This window comes from Equus asinus, chromosome 21 (genome assembly GCF_041296235.1).
Source record: "Equus asinus isolate D_3611 breed Donkey chromosome 21, EquAss-T2T_v2, whole genome shotgun sequence".
Taxonomy (NCBI): domain Eukaryota; kingdom Metazoa; phylum Chordata; class Mammalia; order Perissodactyla; family Equidae; genus Equus; species Equus asinus.
The window spans coordinates 59,528,188-59,541,306 of NC_091810.1; the positions used below are offsets into that span (position 1 = coordinate 59,528,188).

At 36.7% G+C, this 13,119-nt stretch overlaps 1 protein-coding gene across 9 annotated transcripts in view; it reads right to left on the reverse strand.

Annotated features, from left to right (window-relative positions):
• GOLGA4 (golgin A4) overlaps window positions 1–13,119 on the reverse strand; it is a 128,550-nt gene that overhangs the window by 83,221 nt on the left and 32,210 nt on the right. For all 9 annotated transcript variants that reach the window (XM_070493864.1, XM_070493862.1, XM_014845778.3 and 6 more), the window contains 3 exons: window positions 8,032–8,346; window positions 5,383–5,430; window positions 2,885–2,941 (listed from right to left, as the gene is read on the reverse strand). In XM_070493864.1, coding sequence (XP_070349965.1) covers window positions 2,885–2,941; window positions 5,383–5,430; window positions 8,032–8,346 — 420 coding nt within the window. The remainder of the gene's footprint in view (window positions 1–2,884; window positions 2,942–5,382; window positions 5,431–8,031; window positions 8,347–13,119) is intronic.

Sequence of the window (13,119 nt, forward strand, 5' to 3'; positions counted from 1 at the left end):
GTCCTATGCTACCCATTATGTTCAGAAGTGATTTCAAGCTGCCAAAAATGAACCCTCCCCCTCCCTCCCTGAAGTTAGCTTTGAGAACAGCAATTGCTTATAATGAATTGCATCTGAGAGAGCTGGGAAAAAGTACATGCTGTGCACAAACAGAAGGACAGAGAAAGAAGGAAACATCAAAGACAATGTCTTCATTTATTCCACATTTAACTGGCCTTAAAAGGGAATCAGAGAACTCTATCTACTTAGATGAGCTCATAATTTGCATAGTATAATTACCTCTTCCTCATAGTACGATATTCCTGTTTAATATCTGTTCACGTTGTAAGATTCAAGATCAGGCAAAGAACAGGGTATCTGTTGGAACTGTTTTCACTTACCTTTTTCTTTATCTGATTCATTAAAAAATATTTAATATACTAGATATTTACGTTAGACATAATATTTGCCTAAACAGTCATGTGTCACTTAACAACGAGGATATGTTCTGAGAAATGCCTCATTAGGCAATTTTGTCATTGTGCAAACATCATAGAGTACTTACACAAACCTAGAGAGTACAGCCAACTATACACTTAGGCTATATGGTAATTTTATGGGACCACCATTGTATATATGGTCCATCATTGACTGAAATGTTATGCAGCGCATGACTGTACAGAGCTGTGTTTTGCCCTCCAGAAAATACTAGGAGAGATGCTCATGGATTCTATTCATGCATATAATCATAACCACATGGGGAAGAAATAAAACACTTAAGAATACTTTCTGAATATCTTAATATAGCAAAATAAAGATATTATACTCAATTTTGGCCTGTCTAAATCACAGTAGTAACGAAACTGTGTCTAACTTCTATTCAGATTTTAATCCCAAAGAAACAAAACACTTTATAATTTATATTATTCTGAGTGTTTAACTAAGTGGTAATCATGATTTTATGGGTTATATTATTTAGTTGAAGGAAATTTTTCTCTTCATGAACAAAATTAAAAGTATTCAGAACTCTCACCTATCTTAGTATTTACATATAAATTACTGATTAAATTTTTCTTTATGTAACTACAACCAGGGTTATAGTTCAGAAATATACCTTAGCTACTACAAAAATAGTTTGGATATGTTTGAAACAGTAATTTACTTTATAGCCTCTAGACCCCTTGTTTCTCCTCCTCATTTTTTTTGTTTTTTTTTTGAGGAAGATTAGCCCTGAGATAACATCTGCTGCCAATCCTCCTCTTTTTTGCAGAGGAAGACTGGCCCTGAGCTAATATCCATGCCCATCTTCCTCTACTTTATATGTGGGACGCCTGCCACAACATGGCTTGCCAAGCAGTGCCATGCCCGCACCTGGGATCTGAACTAGTGAACCCCAGGCCGCCGAAGCGGAATGTGCGAACTCAATCACTGCGCCACTGGCCCAGCCCCTCTCCTCCTTTCTCTTATTAGCTATCTCCTGGCCTCTTTTTTTGGTGAACATTAAATATACTTACAGAACAAATACACCACAAAGGTTAAAAGAGAAAGAACACCTATGTAACGGTTTATGATCTAACAGTATAACATTCCATCTAACAGAATGGGAATAACATATAAAATTTTATTTAACTAATTCCAGTAATCATAACTGATTGTGGTAGGATTAGTATCGTTATTCCAAGACTGTTGTGTTTATAATGTTGGAATAAGGCAAATGGGTAATGTTGAATTTTCTAATTTATCATCAGATTCTACAACAGATAAAACAGTAAGGAAAATAAAGGAAATGCAGGGATGTGTAGATTTAGACATATATCAAAAATTGTTTTACACGGCCAAGACTGTAGTTCTAGAGGTGCAAACATACGTGATAAAAACCTTAAAGAGACACAAGAAAACACAATAGAAGTCAGGACAGTAGTTACTTTCGGAGAATGGGAGAGGGCTACAATTGGGTTGGGAAACATGGAGGGGCTTTTGGAGTCGCCAGCAACATTCTATTTCTTGACCCTGGTGGTGGCTACAATACTGTTCACCACATACATGTAAGCTATATATTTCTTCTGCATAATTTTCTGTATCTGTTTTATTTTACAATTAAAATATTTTATGGGCCAGCCCAGTGGCACAGCGGTTAGGTTCGCTTGTTCCACTTCAGTGGCCCAGGCTTCGCCAGTTCAGATCCAGGGTGGGGACATGGCACTGCTTGGCAAGCCATGCTGTGACAGGCATCCCACGTATAAAGTAGAGGAAGATGGGCATGGATGTTAGCTCAGGGCCAGTCTTCCTCGGCAAAAAGAGGAGGATTGGCAGCAGATGTTATCTCAGGGCTAATCTTCCGCAAAAAGAAAAATTTTTTTTAAATGTTTATGATAAGTGATATAGCAGAGATACAGAGTGCTATCCTTCAACCAATATAAGCCAATATCCTCCATCCGTCTCAGGACAGGATAGAAGCAGAAATTAGTAAAGCATGATTCCAAATGATAAATATTTGCCTGGATTCTAATACTTCACTGTACAAATTACCCCACAAAATTACAATGAATATAATTTTTATTTTATTTTACCAAAATGATTGCTGATTAGGAAAAACAAAAAGAAACCTAAACTACCTAACAGAAGGGAGAGTTTAGTCTTGGAAGTTGCCACTGATTCTTCATGTGGGCAAATGGTATTCTATTGCTGAGTAAGACATTTTTATTTCACTAATTCCACCAACAACATATATCTTAGGAGGACTATAAAAATAAAAACTGTAAGAACTGATCCCTAGTCTTATAGGCTGGGCTGGTTATACTGTACCTAACGAAGTACACATGAAACTATTCTAGCACATACAATAATTCTGATAAATATGAGAGATTTAATCACTATTCTCAAAGTACTAATCACCATAACTTACCTCTCTTAATTCTGCAATTCTCCGAAGTGCTTTATCCTGACTCTGGCTTAATATACCCTTTAATTAAAAAAAAAAAAGAAAAAAAGTTGGTTCAAACAGCTGCATGACACAGTATACAAAGCAAGTCAAAAATAATTATCTTTGCAGCATTACAACTGTTTATCCAAAAATAAGCTGAGGATGGAAGACAGGACTGAAAATGCTAAGGATATGACCATGCTGAAAATTGGTTAAAAGTGAAATCATGATGTAACAGAACAGACTGCATCCTGGCTATAGTGGTGGTTACACAAATCTGATGTAAACCAAACAAAAGTCAATGTTACTGCATGTTAATTTTACAAATAAAACTTTTTTCAAGTTAAATCAAATTTCAAATGCAATTTATTGCACTGTGGCCTATAATGTGTGGAACAAGTCAATTACCAGCCTATCAGAAAAGTTTTTGTGACTTAACAAAATAGTCCTTTTCTATATTAAACAAAAAAAAAGACCAGGAGTAAACTGCAAAGAAAACTATACAGACAGCTAAATTAGTAATCATATATAAAAATCAAGAAGTTAAAAGAGGAATACTGAAAGATGAAATGACTCATCCTTTCCTGGGAGTAGGGGTGCTTCTCACTAGTAGAGGAAATTAAACCTGGAAAGTTACAGTCTAAGGGAAACAAAGTAATTGTATATTCCTTTACAATATAAATAAAGAGAGGTAAAGAAATGGGTTAATCTGGAGCTTGCAGCTTCACTGGCTTCCGTGGACTAACAACAAAAAAACGGAGATACAGGTATACAAATAGTTTGCTTACAACCCAGGGGAGTGTAACTAGGTTGTATTTGTGGGGCCTTGTAAGTGAATAAAACAAAAACCAAAGGGTTTTTTTTTTCCCTAAAGCCATGGACACATGTTTTGTTTGGTTTCAAATACAGACTTTTAAATGTAGGAAGATGCAATGCTGAGAATGATGAAAAATTGCAGTGCATTATTTACAAGCACATGCTCTGCAGTCTAACTGCCAGGAAGTGGTTCCCAGCTCTCCACCTCGGACAAGCTCTGCAATAATAAACAAGTCCCTCTTCCTCAGTTTCCTCACAGGAGTGGTTTAAGGACTAAATACACCATAATACCTGGCAGACAGTAAGAGCTCAATAAATGTTAGCTAGTACGAACAGCACTGGTAATAGTTTTGGCAGTATTTACATTTAATTTCATTCCATCTAAGGATGTTTGCCTATTTTATAAAGAGTTTTCTAGGCGTGCACACATGCGCACGTATATGTACATAGAAAATAATACAAATCATTGAATTTTATCTCCAACACCCTTTATATTTGGGACTATGCAACCACAATTCTCTACCGCCACTTAGTGGTAGAATTACATACATCTAGAAATAAAAATCCAGACAGTTCATAGAAACACAAGCAAGGTACTCACAGAACTCAAGAATATGACCTTTTGAGAATGAATTTATGGAACAGTAATAATATAATGGATTAAATCAGAACTATTCCTCACTTCAATAGAATTCATGTTTAAGAGAATATTATCAAACTAAACACTCTATTTGTAATAACCTAATTTTCACATCTGCTATGGACAATTAGAACACTGAATCAGCAAAAACTAGTGTTACCCTTCTGAACTGATTATATTCCAGACCAAAGCCAGAAAACTTACTGTTGTACTTAATGGAAATTATTATATATAGCAGATTAAATATTTTAAAATAATGTATATGAGGAAAATGACTAATTTTACCAAAACTCATTTTAGAAACAACTTTGGGTTATGTAATTAGTATCTTTAAATGAGACAAAACACTAAATTTTAAATAACTTTTATTGTAAAAAATAAGACTACATTTTACAAGTAACACAGCAAACTGATGGAACCATTTGAAATGGACTGGATATTTCCTCTTAGCTTTGACATGTGAATTACCACCTAGGATACCTGGTGGAAAATTTCTGGCCACAAACAGGATGACATAGTGGGGTCAAGGTGGATCGCCCAGAAGAGCTATAATAACTGCTTCTCTCTACACATTTAACCAAGAGTTTTAAAACAGCAGCCTCAAGGAAATGGAGAGGATGCTTGGGTTTGGACTCTGATATACTGATAAGAAGCAGAGATGTCTGCAGGTATTTTAAAAGTAGAAGAGAAAGTTTAGAAGGTTGTATGTCTCTTTACCATTAAAACAAAGATGCAACCTGCAGACTGAGACACCAAGAAACGTTCTTGAAAGAGGCAAACATGCCTTAAATCCAAACCTCTTAAACACTTGCAGGGATCCCAAACTCAAGGCTTCATCCCCACCAGACGTAAAATCTCTGGATCTCTCACTCACACTTGTTATCAAATCTCCAGTAATGGTAAAGCAGGTTAAATACTTTGATCATATGGGGAATTATTACAAGTGAGGGTTACTCTTACTATAAGAGCCTTTCTAATTTTAAAATCATGTATGAATCAATATCACAGCCAACAAGTCACTTACTTGTAGCTTTTTCTTCTCTCTCTGAAGAGTCTGATAAGCTGTAACAAGCTAAAATAAAGAAAAAGTCCCGGATAACATTAGTCATTCCTAAATGCAATTATTCTAACCTCTGCTAAAACATCTCATTATGAAAGTCAAAAAATAAATCAGAAGAATCCTTATAAAGGCAATTCAACCTAAATGGATGCATATACAGTCAAAACTAAATAACACAGGAAATATATTTCTAAAAAATAAAATGTAACTTGACTCTATAAATAAAGATATTAAATCTCCATTTGATTTCACCTTAGACACATACCTCTTTAAATTTCAGTATCTAATTCGTAAGTGGAGGTTAGAGCCAACTTGTCTAAAGGAAGGAGGCTACTCAAACTGTAGTCACAGGGCAGTACCATCAGCAACAGCATCACCTGGGAGCTTGCTATAAACAGAATTTCTTGGGCCCCACCTCAAACTAACTGAATGAGAATTAGGGGAGGGCGGGTGGAAAGACAAGAATGTGTGTTTTAACAAGCTCTCCAGGTGATTTTTTGCTTTGGGCTATAAGAGACCATATAATTGACCTCTAAAAGTTACTTCCGGTTATGGAATCTGTGACTATGGCTGTGTAAAAATCTGAAGAAAAGAACTCATAACAAACAGATGAAAACTGGTAATTCAGATCCTAAAGAGATGTTTAACCACTTAACCTAAATAGGATATTTAAACATTCTAGCACAACTTGATGGAATTATGTATTAACAAATCTTTTTAAACCTGTAAATTATATAGCATTACTCATCTGAAGGCTAAGCACATGGCTCCAATGAATTATTTGGACCCTATTTTAGAAGTGTTAATGGACTCTCAAGAAACAGGCTGCAGCTTCAGGAGGAAGCACTTCCTTATTCCGAGCCCTGCCACTTTCTTTGGAAAGTTCCTGTGTACCCCTAAATGCCTCTACTGATGTCTTGAGTCAAAAGGCAGGCAACAATGGAAGGTGAGTCCAGCAAGAGAAATATAGAACGCAAAAAACAAAATTCTGCCTAAAACCAGGACCCTCCCTTATTACCTTACAACCTAGATAGGAAAACGGTGCCCAAAAAGGAGGTAGCGGTGGAAGAGTAACCCAACAATCAGATGTCACTTACAGCACTATTTCATCCTAGGTACCTACAGTAGCAAGGGAAGGGAGGGACAAAGACTATGGGCTCTTTTCATCCCTAATAAGCTACATGACTCTACCTGAGGTAGCAGAGAATAGGAGAAACAACCAAGAAGATCTAGAAACAAATCCAAACTCGACATGTCAACTGCAACCTGTGTGACCTTAAGCAAGTTAATTAATCACCATGATTAAATTTCTATGAGCCTCTAATCCTTATTCTACAAAACAGAGCTATTATCTACTTCATAGAGATGGTGCAAAATCAAACGGTGCTCTAAATATAAAATGCATAGAGTGTTGCACACTTAAATACTAATTCTACTGCTGCCCCAGATTCAAACTTAAAAGCCATAGTTAAGTTAGTGAAAATAATGTAACTCTAAACAAACAAAAAAACCTTAAGGCCATTATTAACTTTAATATAAATAAAAAACTAAAAAACTTTAAAGAAAAAAATTGCCTGATTACACAAGTGTCTGATGAGACATATGGCTTTAATGCCCTGTTTACATCTCTGGGTTCCAGCCAGTCAATAGATCTTAGCCTAATAATTCCTTCCTACTTTGTCAGTACTTTATAATCTTAAAAAGATATTTTATATATTTCATCTAGGGTTTTTTGTGTTGTTTTTGGCTGCAGCATAAAGCTACCCATATTGTGGCCATAACTGGAAATAGAAGTTGTGGCTACTTTATTTCCTAACCTTGAACTTTATTATCCATTAATTAAAATTAACTATAATGCTGAATTACAAACTGTTGAGACAATAAAACATTACACATTTGTTAAAAAAAAAAAAAAAAAGCCATGGGCAACTTGCTCCAGAAAGGCTTTCCTGACGAAGAATTGTTTTAACTGCACAGGACCAGGAGAGAAACTAATACAGTTCAGCCCAAAGGGAAGGTGCTATGTTCCTGAAGGATGGAAAAGAGAAATGGAGCAGCACTACTTTCTTCCTCTCTTAGACCAGACAAGGAGTGTCATCCTCAAGAGGTTTAGCAGTTAAAAGATTCATTTGAGGCAAGGTTTAAATGTAGGTACAATGAGAGTGAACCAAATGTGTCAGAAAATCAGACTCCCTAAAACATAATTGGGGTCAGTAATAATGGGAATTTGGTTGGCAGAAAGTGGTCATTTTGGAGCCACAGCACTTAGAAGATGAACAAGGGACGGGATTTGAGGAGAAAAGACAGTGAAGCCTGTACTGGGTGTCCAAGAGACCTTGGAGAGAGGAGCTGGGAAAGGAAAGGGGCAAAGAATGTGAGAACCAGAAGGCTACAGATAACAATCTTCTCCAAAACTACTAAGAATCTTGTCAAGGGTCTCTGTGACACTGATATTCTTTAAATACATATTACCACAGATTACCCACCATTAGCAACCAACCTATCTAGGGAATCAACAGTTTACCCAACCACAGGAGTAAAAGCCATAAAGTAGTATGAATTAGAGAACAAAGGGAAGAAGTTTTCATGTAGGCAAAAAAGTCATGATCTTACCTCAGAACATTTGCCTTTGTAGCTATTCAATCTTCGTTCCATTCTTCGCAACCACTGAATCAACTGTTCTTTGTTGAGACTGTCTAAATTCCCCAGTGAGTCTTCAGCCTCGCTCTCCATATCAGAGGGTGGATCAAAGGTGGCAGCAGAAGAGTCTAGGTCAAGTCGATTCAGGGACTCTCTGGAAGATGTTCGTACCAAGGACTCTTTAGAAGAAGATCGGAATAGAGATTCCTTTATTGGACTTCGAAACAAAGATTCCATGGAAGGCACCCGGAGCTGGAGCTTCTGTGCAAAAGACTGTGTGTCACCTGACTGCAACCAAAACCCAACAGAACATTTGGGTTAAAATACATATTTAGATTTCTATTATTCCCTATTAAAAGCAATAATCTATTAAAAGCTCTAATAAATTTAATTTATATTCCTGACATTTTACATAATACATTGTTTGCTGAAAAACAAGAGACACCTGGTTATTTCTGAAAAAGCTCTGCACCCGAAGTCAGAGGACAGGGGTGTAGGTCCCAGGTCTGTCACCGAGCAGTGGAATGAGCTTCATTGAGTCACTTCCCTTCATTTTGCACATCTGTAAAACAGAAGGAATCTCCTTCCCAGCTGATCTCACAGGCATGCTGTGAGGACTCGTCCACTAAACCGTAAGATCCTTGGAGGCAGTGACCATCTGTATCACCTGTATATCCCCACTGCCTAAAATATGGGTATATACTGTAAAGTGTGAAGTGTGTGGCTGAAATCAAACAGGCTTTATCTGGAGTCTTTATGGAGGCGCTGATTCCTGATCACTCTTCTCAACAAAAGACGGGAATGGAGGTAGAGGGAGGGTAATGTGTAACAAGCCCATTTTGTTCAATAAGAGAATGCCAGGCAGAGCTGACTGGTGACATCTAACTCGGCTCTACTTACCATTCTGTCTACTGGGACTAAAAATAGCATTAAAAAATCACGGAGGACAGTTGAAAAGTCCGAGCTAGAGACCCTCTGCATAGATCAGTAAGTCCCATGTTACTGATAAGCAAGAGCCGCTGTTCTCTTAATTTGAATAACGCATTAATCTGAATAATAACAATGAAATATAACTTAATTCAACAAACTGTTCTAAGCTGTATTATTTTGTTCCAGTAGTCAGTATTTAACTTGCACTAATGAGAATGAGTTTTAGGAAGTATCTTTTGATTTAAAGTACAGTCATACATTGCTTAACAACAGGGATACGTTCTGAGAAATGTGTCGTTAGGTGATTTCATCATTGTGTGAACATCGTAGAGTGTACTTACACAAACCTAAATGGTGTAGCCTACTACACACCTAGGCAATATGCTACTAATTTTTTTTAATTATTTTATTGAGGTCATATTGGTTTAAACACTGTAAATTTCACGTGTACATTATCTTTCAGTTTTTGTGTAGACTGCATCGTGTTCACCACCAACAGTCTAGTTTTCCCGTCACCATACATACGTGCCCCTTCATATTATGGTACTACCATCATATATGTGGTCCATCGTTAACCAAAATGTCATTATGCAGTGCATGACTATAATTAATATACTTTCCAGTTTACATGTGTTTATACAAACACATGTAGAACCAGGTCATTAAGGACAAACACCAAAAGTTAACAGTGAGTGGTTCTGAGTGGTAAGATTTTAGGTGATGTTTATTTTCACTTTTATATTTTCCTGTTCTTTCTATTTTTCTTCATAATGTACAAGTTTTACCTTTATATTGCAGGAGTGGAGAAGGCATAAAGGAAGAGGCGGGACCTTCATGCTCAAAAACTTTAAGAACCGCTTTACTGATATTCCATTACCAGTCACTTATGACCCATGCAAAAAGTATTTTTACTTATGACCCATGTATTTCTGTTCATACAATCTTCTTGTAAATTGCCCTAGGACAAACAAGTGAAGCAAGTTTGAGTAACACCAGAAATAGTTGTTATTTTAGGGTAAGCCAGAAGAAGCTAATGAACGATGTCAAAGACACATATTTGCAGAAGGTAACAAGCTTAATAACTGCCACATCTACTATGTTTAGGAGTAACATGTTTGAGTATAGTGATTCAGCCTGTAGGCTGTCTAGTAAGGCTGCTTAAGTTCAAATCCTGACTCCAGCACTATGTTCTACATGACCTTAACCAAGTTGCTTAACCTCATTAGTCTTGTTTCCCCCTCTGTAAAACAGAGATGATAAAAATAATAATGATGCTGATGATAATAATAATACCACCCACTTGATATGGATACCACAAGGACTGAATGAGTTAATACATGCAAAGTGCTTACAATGTAGCAAATACTCAATAAACATTAACAATATCATTATTAGAGAAAGGAGAATAAAGAAAACACAAAAACAAACTTATAAATAAGAATGTCATATACAAGCTTACGTGGCAGACTCTTCTAGTTATACGATACAGGAACTAAGAGCACAGGCTATGAAGCCAGACTTCTTGGGCTCAAGTCTTACTTCTACCATTTACTAGCAACAGACCTTGGGCAATTTACTTAGCCTCTCTGTGCCTCTGAGGGTGGCTGTGAGGAGCAATACATTAATACACATGAAGTACTTAGAACCATGACCGGCCCAAGGTAAACTATTAATAAATACTGGCTAATCACTCAATATCCAATCTTCCCTTCTTGCTTTCCACCAGACCCCAGTTTTGTTCAGTGTAACAAAACATCCAGGTAAAAACATTCACCTTCCCAAATACAAATGAATGCCATCATGAGATACTACCATACATCCACCAGAATGACTAAAACAATGAAAATACCAAGTACTGGTGAGGATATGATGCAATCCACTTTGAAAAACTGTTGGTATTTACTAAAAGTAAACACAAACATGCTCTCTGAACCAGCAATTTCACTACTACGTATATACCCAAAACAAATGTGTAAATATGTTCAACAAAAGATATAAACTAGACAGTTCATAGCGGCATTATTCAAAATAGTCCCAAACTTGAAACTGCTATTGATATCTATCAATAAAAGAATGGATAAATAAATTGTAGTGTGTTCACCAATGGAATATTACACAGCAATGAGAATGAATGATTTACAACCACAAGCAAGAATACAGATGAATCTCAGACAACTGAGCAAAATAAGCCAGAGACAAACAAGTACCCACTTTTGATTCCATTTACATAAAGTTCAAAAGCAGGCAAAATTAACCTATAGTGTTAGAAGCCAGGATAGTGGTTACCCTTGGCGGTGAGAGGAGGGAATGGAAGGGAGCACAAGGGCTTCTGGGTGCTGGTAATTTCTTTCTCAATTTGGGGTGCTGGTTACAAAGGTGTATTTGGTTTGTGAAAATTCAGAAAACTGTATAATGAATATATCATACTTTTCTGTGTGTGTGTATATATATATATGTTATACTGTGACATATCATATTACATTATACTGCATTTCAATTAAAGAGGTTCTTCTAATTAGCATTTCCCAGGCTCTATTTCAGCCAGGAGTCGGCCATGTGACTAAATTCAGCCAATAATGTACATTATAAGTTAAAATCTACAGGATGGAACCTTCTAGAAGAGAGATAATTTTCCTGATAAAAAGGAATATGCCTTTTGTCCTTGTCTTCAGTCGTTCCTCCTGTCGAGAAGGGAAATGTAATTCTTAGAGGCCAGCTTGTAATTGTGAGGGTGAAAGGCAGCAGTGAGAATGGGGAAGGGAAGGGGAGTGGGGGTACAAGAAGCTAAAGGGAGAAGGATCCTTAACAAATGTTTATCTCTAGACCTTCTGACGGGTGGAAAACTAAACTCCTGCTGGCATCAACTGTTATCAGGTTTCTGGTACCACAGACATTCATTGATTTATAACTCATTTTTTAGAAGACTGATGGGGGTTAGAGAAGGAGAAATGTATTAAGTAGAAATAAACTAACACATCAGAGTTACCTTTAACTCTTTTCTGTCTCCCCATTTTAACTTGTTTTTAATCCCTCCTTTTTATTTCCCCAACTCTGTTCTTGTTCAGACCTTTACTCTCCATCAGCTGGATAGCTGCAGCAGCCTTCTGTTCTCTTGCCTCAAATCTCTTATCTACCAATCTGCCCCTGTCACACTGTCACCAGGATTGCCTTCCTAAAACATAATTCAGATCATTTCATTCCAATTCTTAAATTGGACTCCCATTTAATATAAAGTTCAAAATCCTTGGCTTATATTCAAGGTTCCAACTTCCCACAACCCATTTCTCTGTAAATTCACCCTTCTGTGCATCAAAAACTTAAGTCGTAATAGACAACTTCCTGTTCCCTGAACAAATGCATTGCACCACTGCCTATACTTTTTCTGCATACGGGACTCGAGACATCCTTCAAAAAACAGCTCTTCCAGGAAACCACAGATCTCACCCATCAGAAATAACCTTTCTTTATGGCCTAAGCACTTTACCAGGACCACTACTGAAGTCCTTATTGCATTCTGACTCACCATTAGCTACTGACATGCTGCAACAAAAACTGAATTGTTTATGCCCCAGAATAATGAGAGACAACATAGCACAGTGGTTAAGAACACAGACTCTGAATCAAACTCTCTGATTTGAATCTCAGCTTTACCACTTACTAACTGTAAGACTTCTGTGTTTCAATTCCCTCATCTGTAAATGGAAATAATAGTACTTCCCTAGTAGGACTGTTATGATGATTTAACCAGTGAAAATGTTTAAAATACTTAAAATAGTGTCTTATATGTAGTAAGCACCAAATAAGTTTTCCTATCATTACATCTGCTGCAAACACACCACCCCACTCCAGACTGTATGCTCTTTTAGAACAGGATCTACACTCTCTCTCTCCGTAGCCATGCCACAGTTCTTTCCACAAGGTAAGTACTTCTTACAAATTTGTTCAGCTAAACCTTAACCTGGCAATATGATGATGATGATCCAATGAGAGTTATTTAGACACTCAATGCGTGGTCAAAAGGATATGTATCAAAATACATCATTTTATCTACACAGCATGTTATTCTAGAAATCATCAAATAGTATATAATCAATAACACTCAAAAGCAAAAAGGAAGTAATGAAAACATAC